At 44.0% G+C, this 13,977-nt stretch overlaps 1 protein-coding gene and 1 pseudogene across 1 annotated transcript in view; one reads left to right on the top strand and one right to left on the bottom strand.

Annotated features, from left to right (window-relative positions):
- CHIC2 (cysteine rich hydrophobic domain 2) overlaps positions 1 to 5,783 on the bottom strand; it is a 49,345-nt gene extending 43,562 nt beyond the window's left edge. Inside the window, exon 1 of the mRNA XM_060091050.1 lies at positions 5,347 to 5,783. Coding sequence (XP_059947033.1) covers positions 5,347 to 5,465 — 119 coding nt within the window. The 5' untranslated portion in view covers positions 5,466 to 5,783. The remainder of the gene's footprint in view (positions 1 to 5,346) is intronic.
- A 4,304-nt stretch (positions 5,784 to 10,087) lies between these two features.
- LOC132484475 (cyclin-dependent kinase 2-associated protein 1-like) lies at positions 10,088 to 10,612 on the top strand (annotated as a pseudogene).
- The last annotated feature ends 3,365 nt before the right edge of the window (positions 10,613 to 13,977 follow it).

Below are 13,977 nucleotides of genomic sequence, written 5' to 3'. Positions count from 1 at the left end.
CAGGCCACTTATTTTATAAATGTGATTTCCTAAGAGTTCTATTGTAAAATATTGTTTGCCTTCATTAGTAGGTACAGAAAAAAGAAGAAAACAGTTATTCCTTTGACAATTCTAACAAGATCCAAAGATGTATGCAATTACCTAATTTATTTAGAGAACATTTCAGGACCTATAACATTCCAGACACTATATTAAGCAATGGAGAAATAAAAAACAAGCATAATTCCTGCCCTCAAAGAACTATCCAGCTTTGTGCAGAAATATCAATAAGATCTTCAAAAATCTCCAAACAAAAAATTTAATCTTTAAAAATGGAATAATTATGTTGGGTGGAAGAAAGGAGGTGGGAGTTATAAAGTTTAAAACAAACTGTTAAACTAAAGTGAATCTGTTATTTGGGCAAATCATGTTCAGGTCTCTTGTTGCTAACCACAGCATCTAGTAGCAGTGTTGGTCCAATACATTTCAAGACAATATTTTTTTAACTCTACCATCTGAAAGGTCGGTATACACTAAAGTGTTCCTGTGATGTCTCCTATGCAAAGATCCTATGGTATCCCAAAGTGTTTCCATATTTTTTCAAGTCACATTTCTAAATCTTTCCATTTTCCACAGCTTACCTGAGACGAAGACAAAGAGTGTGATGTCCCACAGCCATTGATAAAAACTGGTAAAGGATGAGGAATTATTTGTGGACATGACAGGAAGATTATACCTCAGAAGAAAGTACCCGAAGACACAATAATTTAGTGAAATTAGAAACAAACCCCAGTAAAACAAGTTGGCTCTTTGACAGGGCTTATGTTAGAAATCAAAGATTATACACGCCCTATGAAAGCTCCAAGTTTGATTCTGATATGGGAGGGCATGAAATGAGACAAGAACTAATGTCAGTTATAATGATAGTTTAGATAGGAAATACTGGCCTAAAACTAGTTTTAAATTCTAATTTTTATATTAACACATTGCTATCATCATTGTGAAAAAACCAAACTCTTCAACAAATGATCATTATATTTTACACAAATTTATTCTAAGGGGCAAAGAATGCCATAATTTAAAAATATTAACCAATTTGGCCAATACCACCTAATAAGTTAATCACGTTTTTCCCCTCATCTTCATTACATAATAAAATGAGAAATACACACACACACACACACACACACACACAGGAAATCTACTTTTAATTGAAGTGGGAGTTCAAGTCTTTTAAATTACATGTACATAAACATTATGCAATAACAGGAACTTATCATTTCCCTCTCTTCCTTCAAATGCCACTTTCCTCAAAATATGCTTCTGCACAAGATTTCTTCCTGTTGGAGCTGCCACCTTGTTTCATACTGCTACATGCAAATCCAAAAATGAAGGAAACTATTATACTCATCTAGAAGAATATCAAGAAAGAATACTGATCTTAATGGAGGTACAGTTTAAGCCTGATTTGGGGTCAACATGAAAATATTTTATTAGAAACTACATTAAAGCAGGTTTCATTTACACAAATTATACATTTTAAATACTTATGTTCCCAAAATCTGATTATGCCACAAAACTAACCAAGACCTGCCTGTGTAGTAGAAAACGGAAGGTGACTTAATTTCTCACATCACTATAATGACGTGCCAAATTACGTCATATGAGAATATAGTGATGTCTAAAATGAGAGTAATATTATAATACGATGTAGTAAATCATAGGGGGAAAAAGAGTAGAAATATTCAACTATAAGGGTCTACTCAAAAGTGAAATCTGTGAAAAACACGTATGGATGGATCTATATCTTTTCAGATTGATCTGTATTACAGATGATTCTATACATTACACTATAATTGACTTTTAAGGGAAAAGGGCTCTGAACAGTTCCTTAGTTTAAATAAATGGGTAGGGGGTAGGGCAGCTGCAGTGATAAGCTTAACCAAGCTTATTATAACTATTTTAATAGCTCTTCCCATTTATACTTAAGATTTTTTTTGATGTGGACCATTTTTCAAGTCTTTATTGAATTTGTTACAATATTCCTTCTATTTTATGTTTTGGTTTTTTGGCCGCGAGGCATATGGGATCTTAGCTCCCCAACCAGGGATCGAACCCACACCCCCTGCATTGGAAGGCGAAGTCTTAACCACTGGACCGCCAGAGAAGTCCCCCCATTTATACTTAAAGGCAAGAAAAACTGAATATGCTCAACAGGTATAGCAACCCATAAACACCAATTTCAAAAATCTTTATAGGTGTTAACTGGGTTCCTATTGGCACAGTAAGCCTGTGAATTATGTATGACAGAGTCATGTAAAAAAAAGTTTTGCGGGCTTCCCTGGTGGTGCAGTGGTTGAGAATCTGCCTGCTAATGCAGGGGACACGGGTTCGAGCCCTGGTCTGGGAAGATCCCACATGCCGCGGAGCAACTAGGCCCGTGAGCCACAACTACTGAGCCTGCGCGTCTGGAGCCTGTACTCCGCAACAAGAGAGACCGCGATAGTGAGAGGCCCACGCACCGCGATGAAGAGTGGCCCCGGGCCTCCCTGGTGGCGCAGTGGTTGAGAGTCCGCCTGCCGATGCAGGGGATACGGGTTCGTGCCCCGGTCTGGGAGGATCCCATATGCCGCGGAGCGGCTGGGCCCGTGAGCCATGGCCGCTGGGCCTGCGCATCCGGAGCCTGTGCTCCGCAACGGGAGAGGCCACAACAGTGAGAGGCCCACATACCGCAAAAAAGAAAAAAAAAAAAAAAAAAGAGTGGCCCCCACTTGCCACAACTGGAGAAAGCCCTCGCACAGCAACGAAGAACCAACACAGCAAAAATAAATAAATTAATTAATTTTAAAAAGCAAACATTAAAAAAAAAATTTGCATTACTGTTACTATATTTATATATGGCACCACAAAACAGGATTAGGTTTTCAATGCAGAAAGATTCTTATTAATCCTCACTGAAATATTTCACACAATAATTTAACCTCATACAAATTGTCTAGAAATGGAAAAACAAGACTAAAGTGAATCACTATTAGGTTTGAAAATAGCAGTTCAGATTTCTTAGTACTGTGTTTTACACCTATGTTTCTCAAAGTGGAACACTGTGTGTGTGAATGACAATAAAGGCTAATATCTATTGAGCACAGTACCATACAATGTGATGAATTCTTTGCATGTATTTTCTCAATTAATCCTTAATAATTTTAACAGTGAGGGACTATAACTATCCCCATCTTAAGTGAAGAGTCTTAGATAAATAATTTACCCAAAAAGTGGCAGAGGATAGATCTGAACCCAGAGCCTAGAACCAAGGTAACAGGAAAGAAAGGGAAGTTGCTGAGGGAGATCGCAGAAAAATTAACTCCCCTCATAGAAAGGCATACTGTTTACTGGTGGCATATAGTTCCTCTTATACTCTGGAATAGTGCTTTTCAATCCTGGGTACATATTTGAATCACCTGTGGAACTTTTTAAACAAGCTATGCAAGCCTGGGACACTCAGATAACTGGCTTTCAACTGGGGGCAAAGACAAGGCTTTTTTTTTTTTTTAAGCTCCCCAGGTGATTCTAATGGGCAACTAACATTGAGAACCACTAATAATTCTCTCCACTCTGTTAACCTCTCTAAGCAGCCAACTAAAATCAAATTTACTAATCGCCTATTTGGTTCTGAGCACTTCGCCTATTATATTTTCCATCATGCCCAAGAAAGTACTTAGCTTTTCTTTTCCTTAAACAGAGGAAACATTATAACTATAGTTGCACCTTTTCAAATAAAATATTGCCAGCTTTTTTTTGACAAGAGGAAGGTAAAGGGCAGGGTGGCCAGACAACATGATAAAGTTTGAGAACTCTTAAGCACTCCTTAGGTTTAAAAGAATGTAAAAAGGGCCTAATAGTCAAACAAATCTTAAATGGCAGGCTCTAAAGACTTAAAAATTTGTGATATATGTTAAAAAAAGATTTAATATCCCACTATATTTGGTTATATTTCTTAATTCTGCTGGTGATAACAGTTAAAATACTAAGTAACTGTTACTACGGTGATAAATTCCATTGTCTTCTCATGGCACTATGACAGCACTTAGGCAGAGTTTTCACCCTGGTTAAGTCACCTGAATATAAACTAACAGGTGCTAAAGAAATCAAAGCATTACATAAGCACACCCAAACAACAATATGGCTGGTCACATCATGTATTGAGAAATGCAAGGGTTTTGCTGACGATCTTATATGAAAAGTCTTACTGTTTCACTAAAAGTTATTCACTGCAAGACCCACTCACCCTAAACCAAAAATATAATGAAAAGTGTTCCAGGCAGTCTCAGACTTGCTGGCCCTTTTATTATACTAAAAAGGTGAAGTGGGGAGATATCTGACAAGCCTGAAGTTTGACCTAGGATTTGAACAGAGATCTAAAATGAAAAACAGTATAAATACTTCAAGTTGTACAAAACTCTGGACTTCTCAGAGAAACATTACAAAACTTCCTGCTTCCGGACAGCTCATTATTTGGTTCAAGTCTTCACATTCCTTTATTAGTCATGACCTTTCAGAAAGCTCTCCTTCCTTATTGTTTGAATAATATTGCGCTTTTTAAATGCTGCCAGTTGGACTTACAGGAACCCTTATCAAATGAAGAAGCCATCCCAGAGTTCATGCCCAAAGGAGGGACTTAGATTACTGAGAACCCTCAGTAAACTGAGCGGTGTGTGCCCATCACATAGATTTTTTTTTTAAATTATGTGTAAGCATACATCGTTCGGCATCTTAAATATATATGTTCATCTATACGTTTTTTTAATCATATACAATTACAGGAACTTGCACTAGTTCCGCAGAAACTGACTCTGCAAGAACTGGGAAGACCTGTGGGTGTGTGAAATACACAAGAACAGGGAACCCACTCATTACCGATCATCACTGGGGTCTCACCCGGCCCAGATCTGGCCTCTCTGAGCCATATGTCACTAGGCTCAAAGGCACAGACGAGGAGACAGAAGCACAAGGTTAACTGGATGAGAAAACAGGGGGAGACACCTCAGAAATGCGTATTTCCACCCCAAAGCTGAAGGGGTGGCCAGAAGGGCAGACCCTGAAGAATAACCTTCCTTCTGGGATCCGTCAAGGCGCCCAGGCCCGAAGGGCCTACTAAGAGGGGTGCGGGGGGAGGGAGGGCAGCGTCTGTCCCCACTTCAGAGCCCGAAACCAATGAAAATAAAGCAAGTTTTCACTTCCTGGTCGCCTACTCCTCCCGCAGGCCTCCGACACCAGACGCACACCGGGGCGAGAGGGCCCCCGCGGAGTAAGGGGCCCGCCCCAGCCCTGCACCTCCCGTCCTCGCCCTCGCCCTCCTCCGGGCCTTACACGGTGACGTGACCGGAGCCGCGGACCACCACCGGGTCCGGCGAGTACTTGAGCAGCTGCTCCTCCAAGGCCCGCTCCTCGTCCTCCTCCTCCTCATAGATCTCGTCAAAATCCGCCATCCTGAGCCTCCGAGGCCCCCTGCCCGAAGGGGCCTGTCCAGGGGCTGAGACCGGGATACGGGCTGGCAAGGCGGCGGAGGCTGAGGGGAGTCGCTGCCGCGGGCTCCGAGGCCGCGGAGTTCACTCTAGGCTGTCTCGGCGTCGGCTACAGAGGAGATGGGGTCCCGGCCGTCGTCGCCGCCATTACCGTCAACAATAACAACAACACAATGTCAACATCCGCCCAAGAGCCGACACCTCCACCAGCGCCGCCGCCGCAGCAGCAGCAACTCAGGCAACCACAGCAACAGCCTGCGCCTCCTGCAGCGGGAGCACCGGTCTACAGCATCGCGAGACTTCCCGGAAGGGCGGGCGGGCGCGCGGGCGCGCGAGCACGCGGGCTGGATGGCGGGAGCGCGCACGTGAGGCCTCGCTCGCTCCCCCAGGTCGCTTTCGTTCCTCCACTTCCAGCCGCCGTCGGCTCCTCGGACACGCGCTCCCGCAGGCGCGGCACCGCCCCCCAGCAGAGGGGTCGCGGACCCACAGTGGGGAGTGTCTCTGGGATCTGGTGGCGTTGACCCCGACTCAAAGAACAGATCTCTGAGTGTCCAGTGAGGCACTTAGTTCCCCAGAGTAATGTCTAACCGAAACAACAACAAAAAAAACCCTGGTTGGAATAGAGAATTTATTGTGTATGTGGTTGCCAGTTTATCTAATAATCGAATCTCACTTTTCGTCAGTTTTTTTTAGTCTGTGATGAGAACCAGAGTCTGTACTTTTCCAATTTGAGGAACCCAACAGACACACTGCAAATATGTTTTGTCCACTATAATACAGGATTTTTCAAAACAATGTCTAAAATCAAACATCTTGTCCCATTATCCCCTTAAATATAGTCCAGTAGATGAGGCCAATTATGCTGATTTTTTTTTCCTACAAGAAAACTCATTTTAGTCATGCCATGAAGCAAAATTGACAAATTCTCTGGATTCCAGATTAGAAGAAGTTTCCTGCCCCAACTTCCTCACCAGCCATAACCTCTTTTCTCCCTTAAGAACTTAGGGATTCCCTAAGTTCTTAAGCTCCTCCCAGGAAAGGAAAAGTGAAGGAAGGAGAGGGGAGGTACAGTTTAATGGATTCCCCTTACCAGTCTAGACTACCAGTAAAGGCTTAAGGTTCACACTGGGCACTTGGCTTCATAGTCAAGAACCTGCCCAGGCAAATAGTTCAGGGGCAGGAGTGGGCTCCTGAGAGAGTCCAGGACAAGGAACATACACTGTGCGGGCAGGAAAGGGTAGTCATACCCAGTGCTGGTGAGAATATTCTCCAAGTACAGTGTTCACTTCTACCAGTTTAGGTGGGTCGTTGTTAAAGTTGAGAAAGTGCAGGGGAGGGCAATTAGGACAGTGAGTGAGAAATGCCAAAGAACCTCCTACTGGTAATGGCTGAAGAAAATGAGCATAGTTAGCCAAGAAAAGATGAAGGAAAGACATAGTAGATAGTATCAGACTTGCTATGTATCTCTCCTGAGTACATTTATTCATTCGACAAACATTTACTGAGCTCCAACCATGTGTCAGGCACTGTCGGGTGTGTGTGTGTGTGTAATGAGGTACAGTTCCTGCCTTCCAGTAGCTTATTTATCACTAAGGCAAGCAATCATAATCCTGTCGAGTGCTCCCAGAGGAGTATCAGAGGGTGGTAATACAGCACACAGGAGGCAGCTTGGTTTGGTGATTAACTGCCTGCCTGCCTGCCTCTCTTTGAATCTCAGCTCTGCTACTTACAATGTGACACTGGGCAAGTCATTTAACTTCTCTGTTCCTCATGTGTAAGATGAGGATAATAATAGTACTACCCCACTGGGCTGCTCTGCAGATTAAACAGATTACTACATGTGAAATGCGTAGACGAAAGCCAGGCACACAGTAAATATTGGATGGCAATAGGAGATCTCTAAGGCCCCATCCAACTAATCAACTCTATGAGGATCAGCACAATTTTTTGCATTATGTAATGCTTTACTGTTTATGAAGCACATACATATTATTTAATATTCCCCAAGAACTCTGTGAGGTAATCTAGGATGTAATTGATTCCTTAGTTTCAAAGATGCTATGTGACTGCCCCACAGCCAAATGGCTATCTAAGAGTCAAACTCAGGGCTTCAATTCAGTGCACTGGGTAGGCCAAGCTCCTGAATTTCTTTCTTGGCAGGAACTAGGAGGCCAAGTGGCTGAGCTCAGTTAAAGGAATGGCTGCAAATGGGAGGGTGAGAGGAGGCAACCAGAGAAAGAAAGGTCAGTATGTTCCAGACATGGCCCACACCCTGTGTGCCGTGACTGAGAATTCACCTTTCTGTAGAAATAGTGGCAAAGATAAGGGGTTGGTGCCCCAAAGTTTCTAAATCGTCACACAGCTGACCATTTCCCAAGGGCAGGGGAAGTCACCCACGGCCCTTTAAATCTCCAGCACTTTCCATAGCTCCTGCTTCAGAGAAGGAGCTCAATAAATGCTTTCTGAATTGAGATATATTGTTCCTGGTGCTATTTCCAGAACATCATGAGTTAATTAGGCTTTTGAGGACTGTGAGAATCTCACCCTTATCTTAACACTGGTTCTGTGTGGGAGAAATGTTCTTATTCTAAGATCTATTCAACAGAGAGAACTCTGTAACTCCCACTGCCTCAGTGTAAGGCGGGGGCTGCCTTATTTTTGCTCCTCCTATTTTACGCTTCTTTTTCCTGTTCTGAAAAACCTGTCAGAGCCAGCAAAAGGGTGTAGGACCTGGAAACAAGGCCAAGAGGGTAAGGGAAGATGAGTCAAACATTTTCCTGATGATTGGGCTTCCCTGGTGGCGCAGTGGTTGAGAGTCTGCCTGCCGATGCAGGGGACACGGGTTCGTGCCCCGGTCTGGGAAGATCCCACATGCCACGGAGTGGCTGGGCCCATGAGCCATGGCCGCTGAGCCTGCACGTCCGGAGCCTGTGCTCTGCAATGGGAGAGGCCACAACAGTGAGAGGCCCGCGTACCGCAAGAAAAAAAAAAAAAAATTTCCCTGATGATGGTTGACATCATAATCCCAAACTCCATTTCCAGCCCTCCAGGGTCCAGCTTCCTGTCACACTCCTTTTCCAGTCTCTTACTGGGGACAAATCTCCCTTCTTAGTATCTTTTCCCTTAGCATTCAGGTGCTCTCCTGCGCTCTGCAGTATGGACTCCCCTCCATTTGAGCTCCCCTTTACATTCCTGCTTCACACACTTTCACATTTACCCTCACACCAAAAGGCTCAAAACCAAACAGGAAGATGCCTCAGAGGCCTCATGAGGCAGCAAATCTGCAGTTGCTTTTAAGGCAAATATCCCTAGATTTGAAAACTTCCAAGTTCTGTCATTACCTAGCTGAGTGGCCTTGGGTAGTTTCAACTTTCTAAGCTTCCTTTTCTTCATCCTGAAATCGGACCTATGTCATGGGGTTATCAAGGGTCAAATGAGATAATGCATGTGCTATGAGCTGAATCGTGTCTCCCCAAAATTTATATACAGAAGCCCTAACCCCCAAGGGGACGGTATTTGAAGATAGGGCCTTTGGGAGGTAATTAGGTTTAGATGAGATCATGAGGCTGGGGTCCTCAGGACAGGATTAGTGTCCTTATAAGAAGTCACCAGAGAGCTTACTCTCCCCACCACCCTTGCCTTGGTGTGAGGACACAGAAGGAAGACTTCCACCTGCAAGCCAGGAAGCTGGTTCTCACCAGGAACCAAATTGGCGAGCACTATGATCTTTCTGCAGACTTCCAGTGTCTCCAGAACTTGTGAGAAATAAATTTCTGTTGTTTAAGCCACCCAGTCTATGGTATTTTGTTACAGCAGCCTGAGCTAAGACAGCATGTAAACGCTCATTTGTTCACTCATTCCTTCATTAAACAAATATGCACTGAATTACTCCCGTGTGCCATACTCTGCACCAGGAACTAGGGTTTAGCAATAAGGTAGTGAATGAAACACAGTCCCTGCCTTCATGAAGCATAAAGTCCATGTGGGAAGGGTGACAGACAACTATAAAAATAATTAACTATCAGAATTGTGATCAATCCTGTGGGGAAGTACAGGGGACCATGAGAGCTAATGGACCTAACTTATCCTGAGAAATCAGGAATTCTCCTCTGAGGAAATGACATTTAAGATAATGAGCTAAGCAAAAGTATGAGGGTGGGGAAATAGAAAAGAGGAGAAAGTTCTAAGGCAGTGAAAATGGCATGTTTGTCTTGCTGTCACAGAATACCACAGACTAGGTGGCTTATGAACAACAGAGATTTATTTATCCGTCCTCATGACCTAATCGTCTACCAAAGGCCCCACCTCCTGATACCATCACATTGGGGGTAAGATTTCAACATAGAAATTTGAGGAGAACACAAACATTATCTATAGCAATACTTAAAGACTCTGAGGCCCTTGCGCCCGCGCGCCCGCCCGATGTATGGGTGATATACTGCAGCGGGTGTCAGGGTGAGGGACGGCCATATTTGCCGGTGCGGCCCGAGCCGTCAACAACAAAAAGTGCACGGGAGCTCGGCGGGCGCACGGACGGGCGCACAGACGCTAGGGCCGCCTCGCCGCCGCCCTCGCGGGCCGGGCCCCGCTGCGCCCTGGCGCACCCCGCCGCTCGGGGGGATGTCTTACAAACCGAACTTGACCGCGCACATGCCCGCCGCCTCCCTCAACGCCGCTGGGAGTGTCCACCCGCCCTCCACCAGTATGGCGACGTCTTCACAGCACCGCCAGCTGCTGAGTGACTACGGGCCGCCATCTCTAGGCTACATCCAGGGAACTGGGAACAGCCAGGTAGGTGCCCCAGAGCAAATACGCTGAGCTGTTGGCCATCATCGAAGAGCTGAGGAAAGAGATCAGACCCACCTATGCGGGCAGCAAGAGCGCGATGGAGAGACTAAAACGAGGCATCATCCACGCTCGAGGATTGGTGCTGGAGTGCTTGGCTGAGACGGAACGGAATGCCAGGTCCTAGCCGCCTTGTGACCCTGGACGGTTTTCCATCTTCTTTGGAGAGAAGAAGTTACAGTTCATCTCCCCTGTTCAGATGAAACTTTTGTTTTCAAAATGGTAACAGTTTGGTTTCTCCTCCCCCTACCCCTCCCATGGTTCACTAGGCTCCGAATCTACAGCCTGTAAGATTGAGGAAAGATTTTGCAGTTGATTGGGAGTTACATTTTAAATATTTAGGAACTACTCAGGTGTTTGTTGTTGTTTTTTAAAGCATTGATTCAAAAGATGCACGTAAAAATTACCTATCTTACAGCAAACTAGTTTGCCTCCAAGATACCAGTGTCTCGCTCTCCTCTTTTGAATACATTTATGTTACCCGGATTGTTCTTTGTTCCTTTTCATAAGCTGATACAACTTGAAGGGTTTTTTTTGTAGTGCGGACTTGATGGCACACTTAACTAGTAGCTGGTCCCCTCGTTTCCCATACACTATAGATTCTGCTTAACGTAAATTCTTTTTTGCTTAAGCATTTGCATGACTATTAGTGCTTTGAAGTCGATTTTAAAAATGCACAAGTTATACATACAGAAGAGCAACCTCCCAAACCAAACCCAACAAGGATCCCCGAAATTTTTCCTGAGACTGTATGTAGATTTCAGTTCTGCCTTTCCTGTAAGTTGATCCAAACATCTGGAAGAAAATGGAACTGTTTGCATCTTTGTATTTATTACTCGATGTAATAAAGCTTATTTTCATTAACAAAAAAAAAAAGACTCTGAGGCAGAAAAGCACATGACCCAAATCAGGTAAAAACCAAAGTGTGGGGCCTCCCTGGTGGCGCAAGTGGTTGAGAGTCCGCCTGCCGATGCAGGGGATATGGGTTCGTGCCCCGGTCTGGGAGGATTCCATATGCCGCGGAGCGGCTGGGCCCGTGAGCCATGGCCGCTGAGCCTGCGCGTCCGGAGCCTGTGCTCCGCGACGGGGGAGGCCACAACAGTGAGAGGCCCGCATACCGCAAAAAAAAAAAAAAAAAACCAAAGTGTGGTTGAACCATAGCAAGGAAGGCAGAGCCAAAATGCAATGGGATAAAAGAGGTTTGAGAGAAACTTGAAGACCTTGATAAAGAGCCAGAAGTTCATCCTAAAAGGAAGATACACTGAGGATGTGAAGCCAAGCCATGACATTATCAGATGTGCATTTTAAAATCCCCAAATGGGAGACCAGTAGTCCAACTTACCCAGCATGTATACCCTACTTCTTCTGAAAACAACACTCATCCTCCCCTCCCCGGACAATTTGTGGTAAATCATATCTCCCCTACTCTCAGTACAGATGATTGGATTAAGCTGAGCACATCCCCAATTCCAAGAGTGTGCATATGACCTAGGGTGGCAAGTCAGAGAGCATGGGATACCTTGGGGCAGAGTAATTGGTTTGAACAGATACATGATTCAGACAGAACCAATGAGATTCAATACCAGAACTTTTAACATAACTATTGGGAACAGGGGGATCTCTTTTTCTATGAATCTACTAGGAACCATGTTGCTCTTACAGTAGTAGAAACAGTCTAAGAATGATGCCAACACTGGGGGAAGCAGAACCAAGGGATGAAGCAAACATGACTTTTCCTGATGACCATGTCCTGAGTCCCCTGAGTTCAGCTACTCCTAAAAATTTCCCTGGTTTGTAGGAGAGAATAATGGATTTAGTGGACACCAAGTGGAGATGCCCAGTAGAACACAGTTAGATAGACAGGGATATTAGACAGACAGATGGATAGATATGTGGGTAGATGAATGAAGAGATAGATAAGACAGGGAGAAGAGAGAATGAGGAGAGGGAGAGGCTCAAAAGATAAGTCTTGGCAGGAAATAAAAACATTTGGGACCCATCAACTCATAGATGGTAAAGGCAGCCATAGAAGTGCCCTAGATGGCTCAAAAGCCAAGAGGTGAGGTCCCCGGGAGAGAGTGAGAAGACAAGATGATGTAGGGTGAAGGAATTACAATAAGTAGAGATGGAGACAGGAGGAAGGACTGACAAAGGAAATTGAGAGAAACTAGCCAAAGTGGTGAGAGGCAAACTCAGAGAGTATGGTGTTACAAGTAAAGGGAGAGAAAAAAGTAAAAGAAGGATGTAGTAGCTGTTCATGTGAGATGCTGCAGAGATAATGTAAGAAACCAGTGTCCACTGTATTAAGGAGAACAGCAAATCCTGAGGAAGGACTCAATTTCTACAACCAGCAATTTGATAGACAGTGCCAACACAGAACCCCTTGATTAAATATAACCATTAAAAAAAAAACAGTAATAAAGGGCAGCGTAACTCCCCACTCCTTAAGTGTGGACCATACGTAGAGACTTCCTGCCAAAGCAAAGGGGGGAAGACTAACTTTACAGTGGTGACACCTGACAAACACTGCTGCAGCCAGCTAATCAAAGTCAACATTATGTTGACCATAAATTATGTTGATAGTATGTACCTTTGTTATGATATGATGAAAATTGCACTTAACCTTTCTGATCTTCCTCCCCAAATCCCATAAGCCCATTCTAATCATAAGAAAAACATTAGCCAAATTCCAGTAGTGATGCATCCTACAAAATACCTTAACAGTACTCCTGAAGACTGCCTAGGTCATCAAAAACAAGGAAACTCTGACAAACTGTCACAGCCAAGAGGAGCCTAAGAAGACATAACAACTAAAGGTAATGTGGCATCCTGGATGGGATTCTGGAACAGAAAAAGGAACTTAGATTAAAACTATGAAAATCTGAATAAACTACGGACTTTCGTTAATAATAATGTATCGATGTTGGTTCATTAATTTTAGCAAACATACTGTAACATGCTAATCACAGAGAAAACTTGCATGCAGTAGTGTAGGGAACATTCTGTATTATCTTCTCAATTTTCCTTAAAGTCTAAAATGGCTCTTAAAAAATAAAGCCTAAGTTTTAAAAATTAGTAATATAGTAAATACTGAATTTAAAAGAGAGACAGATAAAGCTTTTTAGTGCCAGAAGCAAAGATGAAGCTTAAAGCTTGGGTGATAGACTCATAGACTACATGGGGCTGGGAGGGGAAGGGTTAGGGGGAATTACTGGACCAGAAGTAGGTCCCAGCAGCTAAAGGCAGGAGTTTCAATATGCTGTGAGACCTGGCCCTGGGCAGGTTCAAGGCAGGACCATGGCATCTAACCAGGAAGGGCAGCAAGAGAGAAACCAGAAGAACTCTGCCCATGGGCCAAGGAAGCAACATGGAAAATTTTTCTCGTGGAATTCTGGGTTGAGGAGATAAAGATCTCTGGTGAAAAATCAAAGCCCCAGGCCTACACCTTGCTTAACTGCCATATCCAAATTTACACCAAACTTGTAATACAGGAATGGCTGACCTAAGAAATTAGTTGAGGGAGGAATCATATCTAGCATATGATTTTCAAAACAGGCAAATGGGTTGGGATCTAGAACACAGTGCCTGGAACCTGGTAATCTCACAGAAGATGTTAGCTATTTTTCTTCTT

Source organism: Mesoplodon densirostris, chromosome 1, assembly GCF_025265405.1.
Source record: "Mesoplodon densirostris isolate mMesDen1 chromosome 1, mMesDen1 primary haplotype, whole genome shotgun sequence".
Lineage (NCBI taxonomy): Eukaryota > Metazoa > Chordata > Mammalia > Artiodactyla > Ziphiidae > Mesoplodon > Mesoplodon densirostris.
Note: the sequence above shows the minus strand (reverse complement) of the source record. Positions and strands in the feature narration are given on the sequence as shown.